Source organism: Pterocles gutturalis, unplaced genomic scaffold (assembly GCF_000699245.1).
Source record: "Pterocles gutturalis isolate BGI_N339 unplaced genomic scaffold, ASM69924v1 scaffold5854, whole genome shotgun sequence".
Lineage (NCBI taxonomy): Eukaryota > Metazoa > Chordata > Aves > Pterocliformes > Pteroclidae > Pterocles > Pterocles gutturalis.
Window position 1 is genome coordinate 88,664 of NW_010133129.1, and position 14,844 is coordinate 103,507.

At 39.4% G+C, this 14,844-nt stretch overlaps 1 protein-coding gene across 1 annotated transcript in view; it reads right to left on the reverse strand.

Moving 5' to 3' along the window:
• The window catches only part of LOC104467358 (glutamate receptor ionotropic, delta-2-like), a gene marked incomplete at its 3' end in the record, with an annotated part of 82,788 nt that overhangs the window by 53,705 nt on the left and 14,239 nt on the right, over positions 1-14,844 (reverse strand). The window contains exon 2 of the mRNA XM_010081103.1: positions 7,807-7,976. Within this exon, the coding sequence (XP_010079405.1) occupies positions 7,807-7,976 (170 nt within the window). The remainder of the gene's footprint in view (positions 1-7,806; positions 7,977-14,844) is intronic.

Below are 14,844 nucleotides of genomic sequence, written 5' to 3' on the forward strand. Positions count from 1 at the left end.
GGAGAAGAAGTGGACAAGAAGCAAAATCCTTGAGCAAGTAGAGGTGCAAACTGTAGAATGAACTCAAGGCAGCATGGTAAAGGAGAAGCAGGCTCCAATGGAAGTTGAACTATGACCTGCGAGGAGGTTATGACTCTCAATGAATATGGAGACAAGCATCAAATTTAATAGGCGGATCAAAAAGAAAACCAAAAGTCCTCTAGCAACTAGAAACTAAAAAGTCCCAGTTCAGTCTTACGGAGTGCAGCAGGTGTGATTGCCTCAGACAAGCAACAAATGTGCACAGAAGGCAGACAGCTCATCATTTCTAAATCGCAAGCACTCTGTCTTGAGGTCAGACTGACTGAACTGGAAAAATTCAAAAACATTAAAGGAATTTCATAATATATTTTGTGGTAAAGGGAAAAATCACTATAGTAAGACTTGTCCTAAAAAGAAGAGGTAAATATATACAACAGAGCAGTCTAAAAAACAGAATGCTCTTAAGTGGAAACTATATGAATTGTATTGAAGTCTAAGCTATATCAAGTGTTCAGAATGCAAGCAAACCATGGGAAAATGTTTATTTTTAATCTATCCACTTAAACTGATCCTCAACAATCATTAGTTTTCCTTGCCCTTCATTGACTCTTTCCACTTTCTCAAGTCTTTCTGTAAGAGTACCTCAACCAGAAAAGTAGCTTTTCCCAGCAAGCAATACTACCCAGTCCTGTGGAGGGGTGCACATTTGTATCAGGCTTAAAATTGTATTTCACACTCTTACTACATGTAAGTATTTTTGAACTCAACAAATTTCATCCGTTTGAATTTATTTTAAAACTCAAACAAAGTATTTGTCAAAACTGAAAGCACCTCCAACAATTTCTCCCAGGGGAATTCTATGCCTTTATTCCTCTTCTCCCAAGCGAAAGCATCACACAATTGAGACAGACCTCTTTTCCCTATTTTTTGTAACAGACAACAGAAGTATCGAAAACTTTGTACAATACCAAAAAGACACATACACTCAAACATAACAAAAAATTCCTTGAGCAAACACTAACAGTTATACCTCAGAGAACATCACTGCCCCGATAGAGACAGACAATAGACTGTAAAGCCTCTGATTTGGCTGCTTGATGTAACAAGGATAGTGAACAGAAGTAACAATGTGAGATTAAGTTTTAATTTTGTATTCAAATAAAAATTCAGTTAATTCTTAATACTGCTTTCTGCAAATAAATCTCAATTCATCTCTCCCAGATATCCAGACTAGGAAAAAAAAAAAAGGCATAAATAAAAGCACCTGTAAGTTATTAGAACTGACTGTATATTTCATTACTAGTTCTTGCACTGAACTATTAGTATATATAACTACATACACTATATATAAGATTGCTTGTGGCAAAATAGCTGTAAGAAACCAGACACTGATGTCCTTCTTTCTACCTATCAGTTTCCCTTTAGACCTCAGGCCTAAACAGACACTTTCATATTTCTTCTGTTGATCATTTTCCTCTGACAACAGACAGAAGTCAGATGACAGCACTGATTTTTGGGTCTGTCATCAGTCTTTCATGTGGTTCATCATGTTTCCCACGGCTTACCTTCATGGGCAATGGCAAAGGTAGGCAATATAGCCCGGGGGATTGTCTTTTCAAACACTTCACGTGTGATCAGACAGCTGGGATGAGAACGTGGCAGTACATGATGGAATCTCTCACCCCGTTCTGCCTCCTCCCTTGTTCAACGTGCGTGTGGTGGATCCAGCAGCCCTTTAGCCTGCATGGGTCTGTCAGCCAGTTTGAAGGCAGCACTTAGCTTTCTGCGTCCTCTTTGAACACTGGTTTGACAGCCTGCTTGGATTCACTGTTGCAAGGCTAATTAGGATCCTCAGTAATGGCAGGTTGGCAGCCACTATCTAAACAAGATTCAAATGAAGATTGATGAAATGGACAATGAAAAAGTACTTTCAGCCCAAATTTAGCAGTTGGAAATAGGGATGCTTAAATGCCCTAATACCGATGCCTTAACAGCAAAGACAGTCATGTTCTCTCTGTAATGAAAGACTCATGACCATAATACACCAGGCTGAAATGTAAAGTGCTCGGCTTGGAAGTGAATTGAAAAGCTAGTCAGAAGAAGAGCAGCATGAAAGAAGGTCACGTAACTCTGCAGAGGATGTAGGTATTTAAAAATCTGGTTTTATTCCAGCTTGGAATGAAACCCAAGAGTTTTGAAATTCTCCCAAAAATATTTCAGAGCCCAGGCTCTCAGGTAGACTGCCTGCCTATCTTGGAACCACAGACCAGAGAAAACTTGAAATTTTTTTAATGGAAAAAAAACCTCTTAGCTGGCTTCAGTCAGGATGCGAGTTCTTAAAATCAATGAAGTTTTTCATACATTTAACTAAGTCCAATGCTTAACTAACTTACAGAACAGAAACCACAGGCTTTATTCTTAAATATTGATTCCAACAGCCGTATATTGCTGGCATGATTTCTGCACTACAAGCACGCTTACTGGCTTATGTATTTGTTAGATGAATATATGTGAAACAGTATATAAGCAAAACATGTCTTTATAATTATTCATTTCCACTTCCTAAAATTAAGGCAAACTGTTTTTAAAACCAAGTAAATCCAAGAAGCACAAATCAGATCCACATTTACATTGCTGCCATGAGGATGTGCCAAAGCATTAAGAGAGGTTATGAAATGTGGTGTAATGTACATGTTTTAAGTGTACATTTTAACCAGATGGAGAGTGTATTCTGCAGGCTCTTCTCTCTGCTGATCTGCAAAATGCAGGAAGGCTCTGTGACTCGGCCTTCCCAACACTAGCTAATGCTTTTAGCTCTAAGGTGCACAGTTCAAACCCAGCTGATGATTATCACATGCTAGTTCTGCAAAGTTGCCCAATTTAGAGTCAGACAGCCACACTGATAAAGAGCTGAGCATGAACCACCTACCCTCCAGACTACCACCTAACTTCATCTGAGACCAAACCACCAGAGTATTCCGAGAAACAGGTCTTACCTGAGAAGGTAAAAATGACCCAAAATATTTTATAAACCACAGAATAGTTGGCAGCCAAACTGACACACTGACTCACACTCAGAAAGGGATTGGGAGATACCGTAATGCTCAGGTTTGAAGAGCTCACATCCATTTGAACAGCTAAAGATACGGAAAGTTATGTTTTGCCCTTGATAGAACATCAAAGCACCTGGAAAAGCTCTGACCCAAACTATCTTGAGGCTTCCATGAGGTACATCTCTACCGTGTTATTCCCTGAAGATGCTGGAGATGCCATGGGCCTCAGCTGCAGGGTTCTCTGGGAAGCAGGGATTCTGAAGACCCAACAGCCCCTCTCTCCTGAGGAAAAAACCAGTACCACAGTGTTTATTTGTGAAAAACATATCTATGTCTGAAAGCTGCAAGGGCTCTCAGGATGCATTATCTCTCTTTGTTCATACATACCCAGGCAATTCAAACACAAACTCTATTTTAAGAGGATCACACACAAAAAGCTTTTATTCCTCAGAGCATCTCAAAATGCCAAGTATGGTAGTTTTGAAAGTGTCTGTTTAAATTAGAGTTTGTGGCAAGCTGCTCTTTCATCATTGGTTGAGTGAAACTGGAGAAAGCTTGAATCATCCACTTCGCTTTCCCTTCTCCTTCCCCTACTTTCCCCGCAGCACATCTCACTTCTTGTTCAATGCAAAAATGGTGAATAACATATGTATTAACCTGTGGGATTTTTTTCCCATTATAATCCCACAGAGAAATGCCCAGTTACACGATGAAAATCAATCTACTTCCCTAAGCTAAGGCAAGCTGGCACTGCTTGAAGGCCTTCATGTGGCCTGTCTCCAACTACCCAAGGAGGAATTAAAAGGAGCCCCTGCTCTGGTGCCTTTATAACTAAATGTCTTGTGTGAACCACTCTTTAACGCTCCTTCATTTACTGAGTTCCTAAAAAAGTTGACAAAAATCTCTCTATTCATTTAATCTCTTCTGAATTTGTGTCCTTCTAACTCCTCAGTAATGCTGGCTCAGAAGCCAGATAAAGCACAAAAGACCAAACAAACCAGACTTCTTTCCTCTTTTAACACAGCAGGCGGATATTATAATCTTGAAAATTTCCTTCTCCTCTTTTTCCTTCTCCTTGTGTTTCCATGTCCAGACACTGCTTCATAAATTTATTTGTGCTGACAGCATAAAGTCTTATTGCTTCTCATTCTTTATTTGCTCTGAAATACAGCAACTTCTGTGAGATAAAAATACTTCTCCAAAGATAAACGTTGATTTACATGGTTCTCAAGATTATGGTTATAAGAAATCCTAACAGTCTGGAGTACAGTATCACTTTTCAGACATTGTTTCAGAAAATTATAGAATCATAGAATGGTTTGGGTTGGAAGGGACCTTGAATGATCATCTTGTTCAACTCCTCATTGACCACCTCTTCAACGTTCAGGTTATTGGTTATCATGTATCACAACTAGTGCTTGAGCTAACTGATAGGTCACCACTGAAGACGCCAAGAGCAAAAAGGATGCAATCTAAACCCCAAAGAAAGGCACTCAGCGATTTTGTGGCAAGTTGTGTCCTCGAGGATTCCGAACAGGTAACACCATGTGATGCACTAGTTACTTTTTCATGTTGTCATGCTTTTTTTGCACTCAGAGGACAAATTTTTGTGGCAGCTTACATCAGAGAACCTAGTCTCAGAAGACTTCAAGTTACCAAATCCCAAAAGCAGGTTAGCCTAACGCACACACTTTAGTACTTGTGTAATCAGATTTTTCATGAGCAATACTTGATATGGTTTTTTCATTGCAGAATTTGGGTTTATTGACAGTTTTAGTAGTGCTGACTGCCTAGTCACTTACAAGTAGAGATAAAATGAGTGAACTCTCCAAGGAAGCAGAGGGCTCTTATTAAAAGAGAGGGCAGTTAGCGTGGATGACATAGGAAACCAGCGGACATGTTTTTTACAAAATCAAAGTGATACTTTTTACATCTATTCTTACAATCAGCAGAAGCAGCTGTTATTGTCATTTATGGAAATTCTGAAATGAATCATAACCTTTAATTAATCTTCTATTTGAAATGAGAGCATCCAGGACAAGAAAACCAAATCTTTCAAAACCATTTAAAAATAAGCAAAATAACACAAGTCCTAACTAGGGAAAAATGACATGGAGAAGTGAGAAACTAACATTGCCTAAAGCTAAAATCAGATATTGATTTCAGCAGTCCACAACTCCTTACGCTCCATGGAGAACACAAAGTCAGATTTTGTATGCCAAGTACTTGCAAAATAGATTAAATTATCATACAACAGTCTTCCAAAATATCACAGCTGATTATGAAGTGTCCACAAACGCGAGCTGGATCTTGAGGTACCCGCTGTTATACCAATTGTTTCTAATGGCACACTAAAGCATTTTTATTAATGTGCTGTTCATCTGTTTGCAGATAATTATCCAATCTGGTTGACCAAATTTTAAAAGAAATAATTTAAACTGACGCAAATTACAGAAGCATATGTGGCAAAAACGTGTAAAACTACAACACACATACTGAAAAAAAAGACGAAAAACAAAGGAGACCTCACTCAGATAAATTTCATAGGCAAACTCCCAACAAACACTACGAAAGGGGTGATAGGGTATAAACTTCTATCTTTACTTTTAGAGCAAACTAATGAGATAGCTTCATCAGTGCCACAGGGAACATTTTTGAAATAGAAGAAACAATGACTATTAGTTCTCCTTATTTCAGTTTAACAGATAGACAAAATAATGTTAATTGATTATAAGTCAATTAATTGTGCTTCAGGGTTAGAAACATTCACCACTGAATTTTCATGGTAGTGAGGAAACCAGCTATATTTTAAGGAAATCTAGGTAATCCTAATGCACTGGCTATACCTCTATTCAGTGGTGGGAAGGAAGGAGGCAGAACAGTTCTGCCAATCAGGCAACATTCTTTGGAGGAAGAACTGGATTAGAAATAGTTTTGTCCGATCTGATCTCCACTTGAAGTTAATCCTCTCCAGCTGTCATTTTATTTCAAAAAGACACTCATCCTGTGGCAGTCAACTGCATATTAGTTTTGCAGATGTTCAGAGTGGGTTTTTTATAACACCTACAAGAATCAGCCATCCTCAAATCCGTGGAAAATATATACTTTAATACACTGACTGTCCCTACCAATGTGTATATAATAGCTTTGTTTCATCAATGTGTTTTACATTTTTTTTTAATTTATTCTGTTTGTCTGGCTGAAGCTATTTGCTCTCTCTGGGAAGACATTTGTCTCTCAAGAGGAACACAACAGAGGTGTTTATAGTGAAGCTATAAAAGCAGGGAGGAAGAATAAGCAGTAACCAAGACTATCATCTCCAATTAAAATTGCTGGTATAACAACAAGGGAATATAATTAACTACGAGAGCATTTTAAGAAAGCAAGACAAAGGATAGCCACCACAAATAGAAGAAGAAAAGAAATATTATGTCTTTAAAGATCATGGGATGTCAGTCTCCCAGTTATTTTAGTCCAGAAAACAGCATACCCAGCAAGACTCCAAAGAAGAGAATGTCAATGACAGAGTCATTAAAAGCTATGCAGAGTAACAGTGAGAAATTTATAGGGAAGCATAACCAAACAGTTGTCTGCACAACAGCAAATAGTATGAGATTCTCATAAAGTACATAATACATCATCTACTCAGTAGTTAGGCACTAAAGCTCCTCTTCTTTTCTCTCAAAGAAACACACTAGCAGTTTAACTATAGATTATGTAAATATTTGTAATTAGTTACTTATGAAATTGTAATGAAACTAAAGGGCTGTACTTACACTCATGAATCTGCATTCCAAGTTACAGATTGGGATATAAAAAGAATTAAGGATAGAAGCAGACATTTAAAAGCTCATTAGGTAGTTCCAAAATTCAAAGACGACAGTAAGTTCAAATCCAGAACAGTGGTCAAAGCTTATATATAGCAGAGTATTTTTCTTGTTTTATTATACTGTGGGATGAAGAATTTTATTGTTGAACTACAACTCTGATAGTGTAAATATTAGTACTAAGAACAATACAGAGCAATTATAGTCATGCACATTGTCATGCATACATCTATATAATGAATGTATGGACATTTTTCATTAACAAAATAAGTCTTGTTTTTATAAACAAAATAATACACTACAGTTGTTGCTGCTGATACCAGAGAGGTAGACCTGGTTCCCATCTTGCAACTGTGTTACCCTCTGGCATAGGCTAGAAACCAGCATCATATGAATATCCATCTACAATAAATGTCATGCCACTAAACACCAGAAAGTCAAAAAGAAGAAAATCCAGAATGAAAAATGCAGAGATATGCTGCGACTTTCTTACGTTGTAAACCACACAAACGCTCCAGTTCATATTGGCCTTGGACACCAACTTCGATGAGGGTATCCTTATACCACCAACACCACAGTAAAGAATGTAAAAGCACAGAAAACCACAGTACGATCCACAGGGTACATTGGTACTGCCAGACTCACAACATCAGGCAGGCTTTTGTCCCACTTTTCCCATCACAAGCACATGAGGCATAGCTGATTGCAAGAGGAGCACACCCGTATCCTGCTTCTCCTCAGTTGTTGTTATTAGCAACCTTAATTAAAAACCAAAACCAGCACGCAGCCACAAATTTGTCAGCTGAGCTCCAGCCTGCTGACACACAGCCTTACTTTTCAGGAACAGCAAGGTACAGCCCTAATTCTAAAATTGATATCAACGCAAAGGACCTGCAGCCAGCCACCAGCTCTTGTTCTTCCAGATCTAGCCCCTCTGCGTTGGGATAGATATCCCATTTCCTCTTTGCTTTAGAAACTAAATAAACCACCTCAGCTACAGTGAGAACTGCATTCTGCCCCAAGAACCCTAACACTACATTGCGAACCTGAATTTCACTCTCCTCCTGATACTTTCCTGAAAATACAGAAACAGAAAGGATTGCTTTAGGTTACAGTCACTGTAATGATGCCCGTGATACAAATTCCTTTGAAGGGGACTGACTTCACCAGTGAGACTTACTTTCCTCTTTCATTTTCCAGTAACTAAAATGTTTTATCTTCAAACTTGTACTCTATCTATTCACATCCAATCATCCAGCCATCAGCTGGATCGCCTATACTCAAGGCTGTAACAACACAAGTCAAGGAATTAGACTAAGTGGTAAATCTAAGAACTTTCTCAGATTTTTACTGAAAGGTAAAATCTAGAATCCTCCCAGACCCCTGCTTCTGATTTTTGCAGGTTAAAAAAAAAAAAGTCAGCAAAGAGACTCTTCTGCTACATTTAAAGGATGAAAGTTGCAACTTGTTCAGCATCCCTTTACTACAGATTTGGAATATCCTATGAAGCAAAGAATCCTTTAAGTCTCTAGCTCAGTTTGAAGCTATCAATTCTGTGTTTAATGCTGGAGAAAGACAAAAAAAACCAACAGAAGATATATTTCATTATATTCTCATTAACAACAACAAATTACAGTGGAGCAGGCTGAATGAGATTTATTCCACCACAAGCTATGATGTAGAGAATAGACATCAAAAAGTCAAGTATACTCTACAGCAGAGTGCAGGTCTAAAAAGCAGAAAACATTAACAAAAAAAAAAAAATGGTGAGAAAGATGACCTCAAAGATTAGAACATTCAGCTTACTTATAAGAAAGAGGAGAAAACTGAGTCACTGATAGTGCAAAATCTGATTTTAGCCTCTGAAGATCATCTCTCCTAGATAAATTCCAGTATAATCAACATATACACTTATGACAAAAGGATAGGAAAAGGAGATAAAAATAGCAGTAGGCAAGTTCGTATCTCTTCTGCTGATGCTTCACCTGCACCCCTGTCACCTAAAAGAGAACTGCTTGAACAGCTGTTGCCTTTAGAGACTTCAGACTTGTATTTTACGTAAATAGAAATGTTTAAAAATTACCAGAGATCATGAATAAACTTTCACAAAGAAAATGCTGAAAATCTCTGAAGGAAATGATTCTTTATATCTGCATGGTGGAAAAATTATCTTTTTCACTATTATTAGTGTCAACTAGCTAACAGCAACTACTTACCACTACATTCATCAGTGCCCAGAAAATTATGATGTACATACAAATGTGATAAACCATCAAGTCAACCCCCTCAGCCTAATGGGAAATCCAACAGGCTTCCTATCTGTTCTGGTTTTGGCTGAGATGCAGTTAACTTTCTTCACAGTAGCTAGTGTGAGGCTGTGTTTGGGTTTGTGCTGAGGAGAAGCTGATCACATACTGATGGTTAGAGCTGCTGCCAGGACAGCCAAGGACTTCGCAGCTTCTCTGCTGTGCTGGTGTCTGCAGGGCAGGAGAAGCTGGGAGGGAGCACAGCCCCAGTTACTAGTCTAGGATTCAACCTCAGGTTTAAGACTGAGACCCAGATTGTCCAGTAGTCTATTCCATATCACGCAAGTCATGCCCAGTATAGAGATGAATCACAGAACCATTAAGGTTGGAAAAGACCTCAAGGATCATCAAGTCCAACCGTCAACCCAACACCACATGAGGCTCTGTCTGGAAGTTCTCTCTCTTGCTGCCAGCCAGGGGTTCAAAATGACAACACTATGAGACCTGTGGGTGCTTTTCCAGTCCATCACTGGACCAGTTAATCACTTCTGAATTCAACTGACAAATCCTTTCTCATCCAATGTCTATGTTGCCTTGACAAGAAGAAACTCTGCAGGCAGTGGTGTTCATTTAAAAACATAAAACCCAGGGTGGGTTTTACATGGTAGAGGAGTATGCTTTTACTTTCGCAGAAAACATAGAGACACACACAAAATAATATTACTATTCAGCTCTTATGCACTATACACAGGTATGCAGGCACTAGTTTACTCTTTATCTTGAAGACATAATGAAGTATGATTCAGTGACATGTTAAAAAGTCACAGGATATGCATGGCAGAAGAGAATCCAGCTTTCCTTAATCCCAATTCGATGCTTGTTCCTGAATGCACCTGGGACTGGCAGCCTATGGCACACATGTGAAAGGCAAACCATCAGATTTTAAATGGTAGAAGATGAAAAGCTAAGATTTTAAAGAGGCATCTGTGGCAAACAGTAGTTAACAGCTGAGCTACAAATTCAGCTGTGCCACAAATACAAGCAAGGTACCACCTAGCACACGCAGTTAACAGATGCATTAGATCCCACTGTCTTCTCCAGAGCTAATTATGCGGACTTGATATTTATCTGGAGGCTTTCACCTCTCCCTGCTATGTGTGTTAGCTGCCCACACCTAAACAAAAACCCTGTCTGATGCTAGGGCTCTTTCACTTCTGGCTTACTGGATTTGAAATGTGTAAAGTCTTCCTCCAGTCAACATAATTTTCCTCTATATCTAAAAAACCACATCAGCTGCATCATCCCTCCCTTGTATTCTTGTTATCAGCTCCCACAGTCTTTGCACAGAAGAACACATTCATATTTCTGCCCGTAGTTGATAAGGTAGTTTCCTTAGCTAGACAGAAACAGAGTTGTAAGCAGAGATGTACTGACAGCATTTTGGCCGCACTGAGGACATCTGGCTTGCTTCATAAAGTCTTGCTTACCAAAGTTGCTTTGTTATCCCCAGAACCTCTGCTACAACCTGAATTTCCTGGCCTGTTCCTCCTCCTCTCCAGCCTTCTCAAACTTGGCTTTACAAGTCCTCGGTTTGCCAAGTGGGCTCAACACATGGGTGGTTTCTCTCCTCCCCTTCCTAAACCTTTACTAGCATTGTTCACAGGTGCAGTCCTGCCCAGGCTGACATGGCAACAGAGACTTTCTTGGCCCAAAGAGTCCCTGCTCTTATGCTAAAGCACCAGGTGATTTTTTTTCTCTTTTTTTCTACTTTTGTTTTCTACAACTTGATCCTGGATTTTTGCTCTCACACTGAGCTGGCAAGGACATCTTATTTCTTTTCTCCTGTATGGCTTTTCATATCCTGCAAGTTCATCACATATCAGAAAAATACATGAAAAAAAACCCCAACCCAAAGCAAAAAAGCAAATAAGTGGCACACAGTTCACATCAGTCACAAGTGCTGTCAGATAGCATAGCAATTTTTGTGCAAGATGGTTGGTTCTGAGGTGCTTTTCAGGAATGACAATAGTTTCATCAGGAATATTTACCTGTGGGACCTGGGTGATTATTTGAAAGTACAGAAAGACCTCACTCTACTCGGGACTGGTAAGGCTGCACCTTGAATCCTGGGGTCAGTTTTGGGCCCCTCACCACAAGAAGGACGTTGAGGGGCTGGAGCAGGTCCAGAGAAGGGCAACGAAGGGGGTGAAGGGCCTGAAGCACAGGTCTGACGAGGAGCGGCTGAGGGAGCTGGGGGTGTTTAGTCTGGAGAAGAGGAGGCTGAGGGGAGACCTCATCACTCTCTACAACTACCTGAAAGGAGGGGGCAGTGAGGTGGGTGCTGGGCTCTGCTCTAAAGTGACAAGTCACAGGACAAGAGGAAATGGCCTCAAGTTGCACCAGGGGAGGTTTAGGCTGGATATTAGAAAGAATTTCTTCACTGAAAGAGTGATCAGGCATTGGAACAGGCTGCCCAGGGCAGTGGTGGAGTCACCATCCCCGGAGGGGTTCAAGAAACGTGTAGATGTGGTGCTTAGGGATATCGTCTAGTGAGTTAGGTGGTGTGGGTTAACAGTTGGACTTGATGATCCTTGAGGTCTTTTCCAACCTTAATGATCCTATGATTCCTGAAAAGAAACTGAACAAGTCACCAGTATATCCCTGGTGAAGGATTTTCCCAGATGCTACCACAAACTGATCCGAGGAGAGGTCCCAATCTCTACTAGTCCCATACATCCACACTCCTTAGCCCCAGTGAATGCCTGTTTCAGCAGAATTTTTCCCCTTGTGCCCCTCCACCCTCAGCTCAAAGCAATGAAGGACATTAGAGAATTTGGCTGGCCCCTCAGTCTCAATTGACATTTATGCTTTAGCCATTTAGGAGAGATGCTGTGATACCCACTCCCACGTCTTCCTTCCTTCCCATGCCCTACAGAGGGCACATTTATACATAATGGTTAAAGAGAAAGTGGGGTTTTATCTCCATAGCCAGAACAGTGTATTTACCTTTAATCTCCAATTTCTTGAGTATATAAGCATAGATCTCATCTCTGCAAGCTCTATACAAAAGCTGGAGAGAAGGACAGGATCTAACATCAAAAAGCAATGCTGCTTTAAAAAAAAAATAAATTTCAAGCCCAGAATGTTCTCACTTAAAAGAAAAATTTCAAAGAGCCAGAACAAAGATAAATTCTACCACAAGGAATCTCCAGTTTACAGACTGCCTATTTACACAGGCCAGTGCCTGACTGTTTACCCTGGAAAAGTTGTTACTTGCATAGTAATCAAGCCTACACTTGGTACAGCTGTTGCAGAGTGAATGAGCCCTCTTCTCAGCCAAACAATGAGGGGGTTCAGCCAAATCAGTTGTCTAAGAAGGGACCAAGCAGCAGAGCCTATGTGAGGTCTGAAGAGAGCGGCTGACAGCTGAATCCAACTAGGCAGCCAAAAGAATCTCATGGGCAGAAAACCAATAAAAAACCCACGGGCTTGTCTACATATGCAGTTGTTTCTTATTTGCTTCATAAGGTTAACATGCTAAATCTCCTAGGTCAAACTGAATTTCCAGCTCAAACCAATCACACACAAGGCATTGTCTTTGGAATAAGCATGTCCACATTTGAACTGTTTAGCAATATCTTAACCCATTGGCAGTCCGTAGGCTTTAGAACTTGTTTGCCCATACAGTACAGCTGCCGGTTCAACTGCAAAATCCCAGTTTAAAATATCCATTCACAGAGCTATCCCCAGCAAATTTCTCCTTGCACAGACCCTGAGCGTTGGAGCGCAGTTGTTGTGTGGTTCATTCCCTGCCACCAACAGAAAAAAATTACGGCAGTAACCATACTTCTATTTGAGTAATTCTTCCTATTGAGAGGCTCCTGCTGTCAGTTATACCAGTCACACATCATACTCCAAATAAATGCTGCTATGCTGAAAAACCTGTAAAGTAGTGCCTGATGCCAGACTCTCTTGGAATACCACTCACAGAAGAAGATAATTACCTCTCCTGGAAGTTCTACAGTCTCCCGGAAAGGAGAAACATTGGGATTTTTTTGCTGTTGTATGTGGCTTTTTGATTGGTTGGTTTTGTTATTTTTCTGGCTGGGAGGACGACTGTGGGTTTGGTCTAGTTGATTTCTTCCTGGTTTTGGGGGTTTTTTTTTTTTGTCTTTTCAGTGGCCAATGTCAGAGTAAGAACTCTAAGCTGCTTACTTTCTTGACAACACATACATGGCAACTTCAAAAGATGACAACGCCTTTGTTACTACGCTTGAATGTGTAAAAATAACTGATAAAGAAACTGGTTTGTTTTGTTTTGTTTTTAACAAAAGGAGTATTTCTCCTTAGAAACAATACAGGAGTTTTGTTTCACTGACTTATTCTAGTCAGAGCCCTGAACCTGGCTGCTTTCAGGTTGAAATGTGAAATATCTTACAATGCTGCCTACTGAAAAATAAAACATTTGTGACCTGGGTGATGAAAACAGTGCAGAACAATCTAAAACATGCTCACAAATACTTTATGTCTTATAAGGCACTGCAGACATTTGGATAGAGCAGCAAACTCTCAGAATTAGCAACCTTCAGTATGTAATGAGGACAGCAGAATGCCTAGCCAAAAAACCAAGAGCAAATAAAAAATTCAAAAAGAAACAAAAAATCCCTCTTCTAACAGTCCTAAAAGGCATTCACTTGAGACTACATATGCAGAGTTAGTTTTTAAGCCTCAATTTCTGAAGACCTAGGCAACAGGAAAGTATAAAAGAACAGTAATGCAAGTTACGAGTACATCCAAAGATAAATTATTGCAGAGAGAAAATATATTTCTATGGAATAGAAAACATTTTTTTTTTTTTTAAACCACTGGTTGATGATGAAGAGTATACACAGATGTAAGAAACCACACTTGAAACAGCACAGTGCTGCGTAAAAAGAATCATGCCACTCATTTAAAAAAAGTTACACAAGTCATAGTGGAACGCAATACGCAAGTATTCTATCTGTAAATCCTGCGGAGCTTTTTGAAAATTCTGTCCATGTTGCGTCAAGTTTCTGTTTAAATACATGAGCATAACTTTAGCTTATTGTCTTAAATTCTTCATTCAGATCCAACCCTTCATACATTCCATTACCGTTACTCAGTGGTACATAACAGATCATTATAGAACATTATTTCATACAAAAAATGAAATTCCAATCAGGTAAGCACACTTTATCCACAAATACTTTTTCAATATATATCCAAATAATAATAATATTGTCAGCTGTAAAGATTTTTTAGTGAGGGACACAATGAGCAAAGAAATAGCAATACAGTATCAACGAGCTTCAAACAGAAGTTTGAGGGCTAATTTTTGACATATTTCCTAAATGCTTTTGCTCATGCAGAATGTAGTTATACTGTTCTGGACGCACATTTATGAGCATGAAAAAACACGCTTGCATGATGAACTTTTAAAAGGGAATATTTAAATTTTTTGTTGGAGTTTTAGGAGTTTTTGTTTGTTTATTTGACTGATTTTATGAAGTCAAATAAATTGAATCTTTTGACATACAGCTGCAGTCTTGGTCAACAAAACAAGAAGTTACCAGGGATAAACACATACCTCTGTTATGAATGATTTGGCTGTTGAGGGGTTCATTATAAGAATAGCCCGCCTCAGAGTATCCCGGTAGCGGTTCAGTTCTTCTTTTT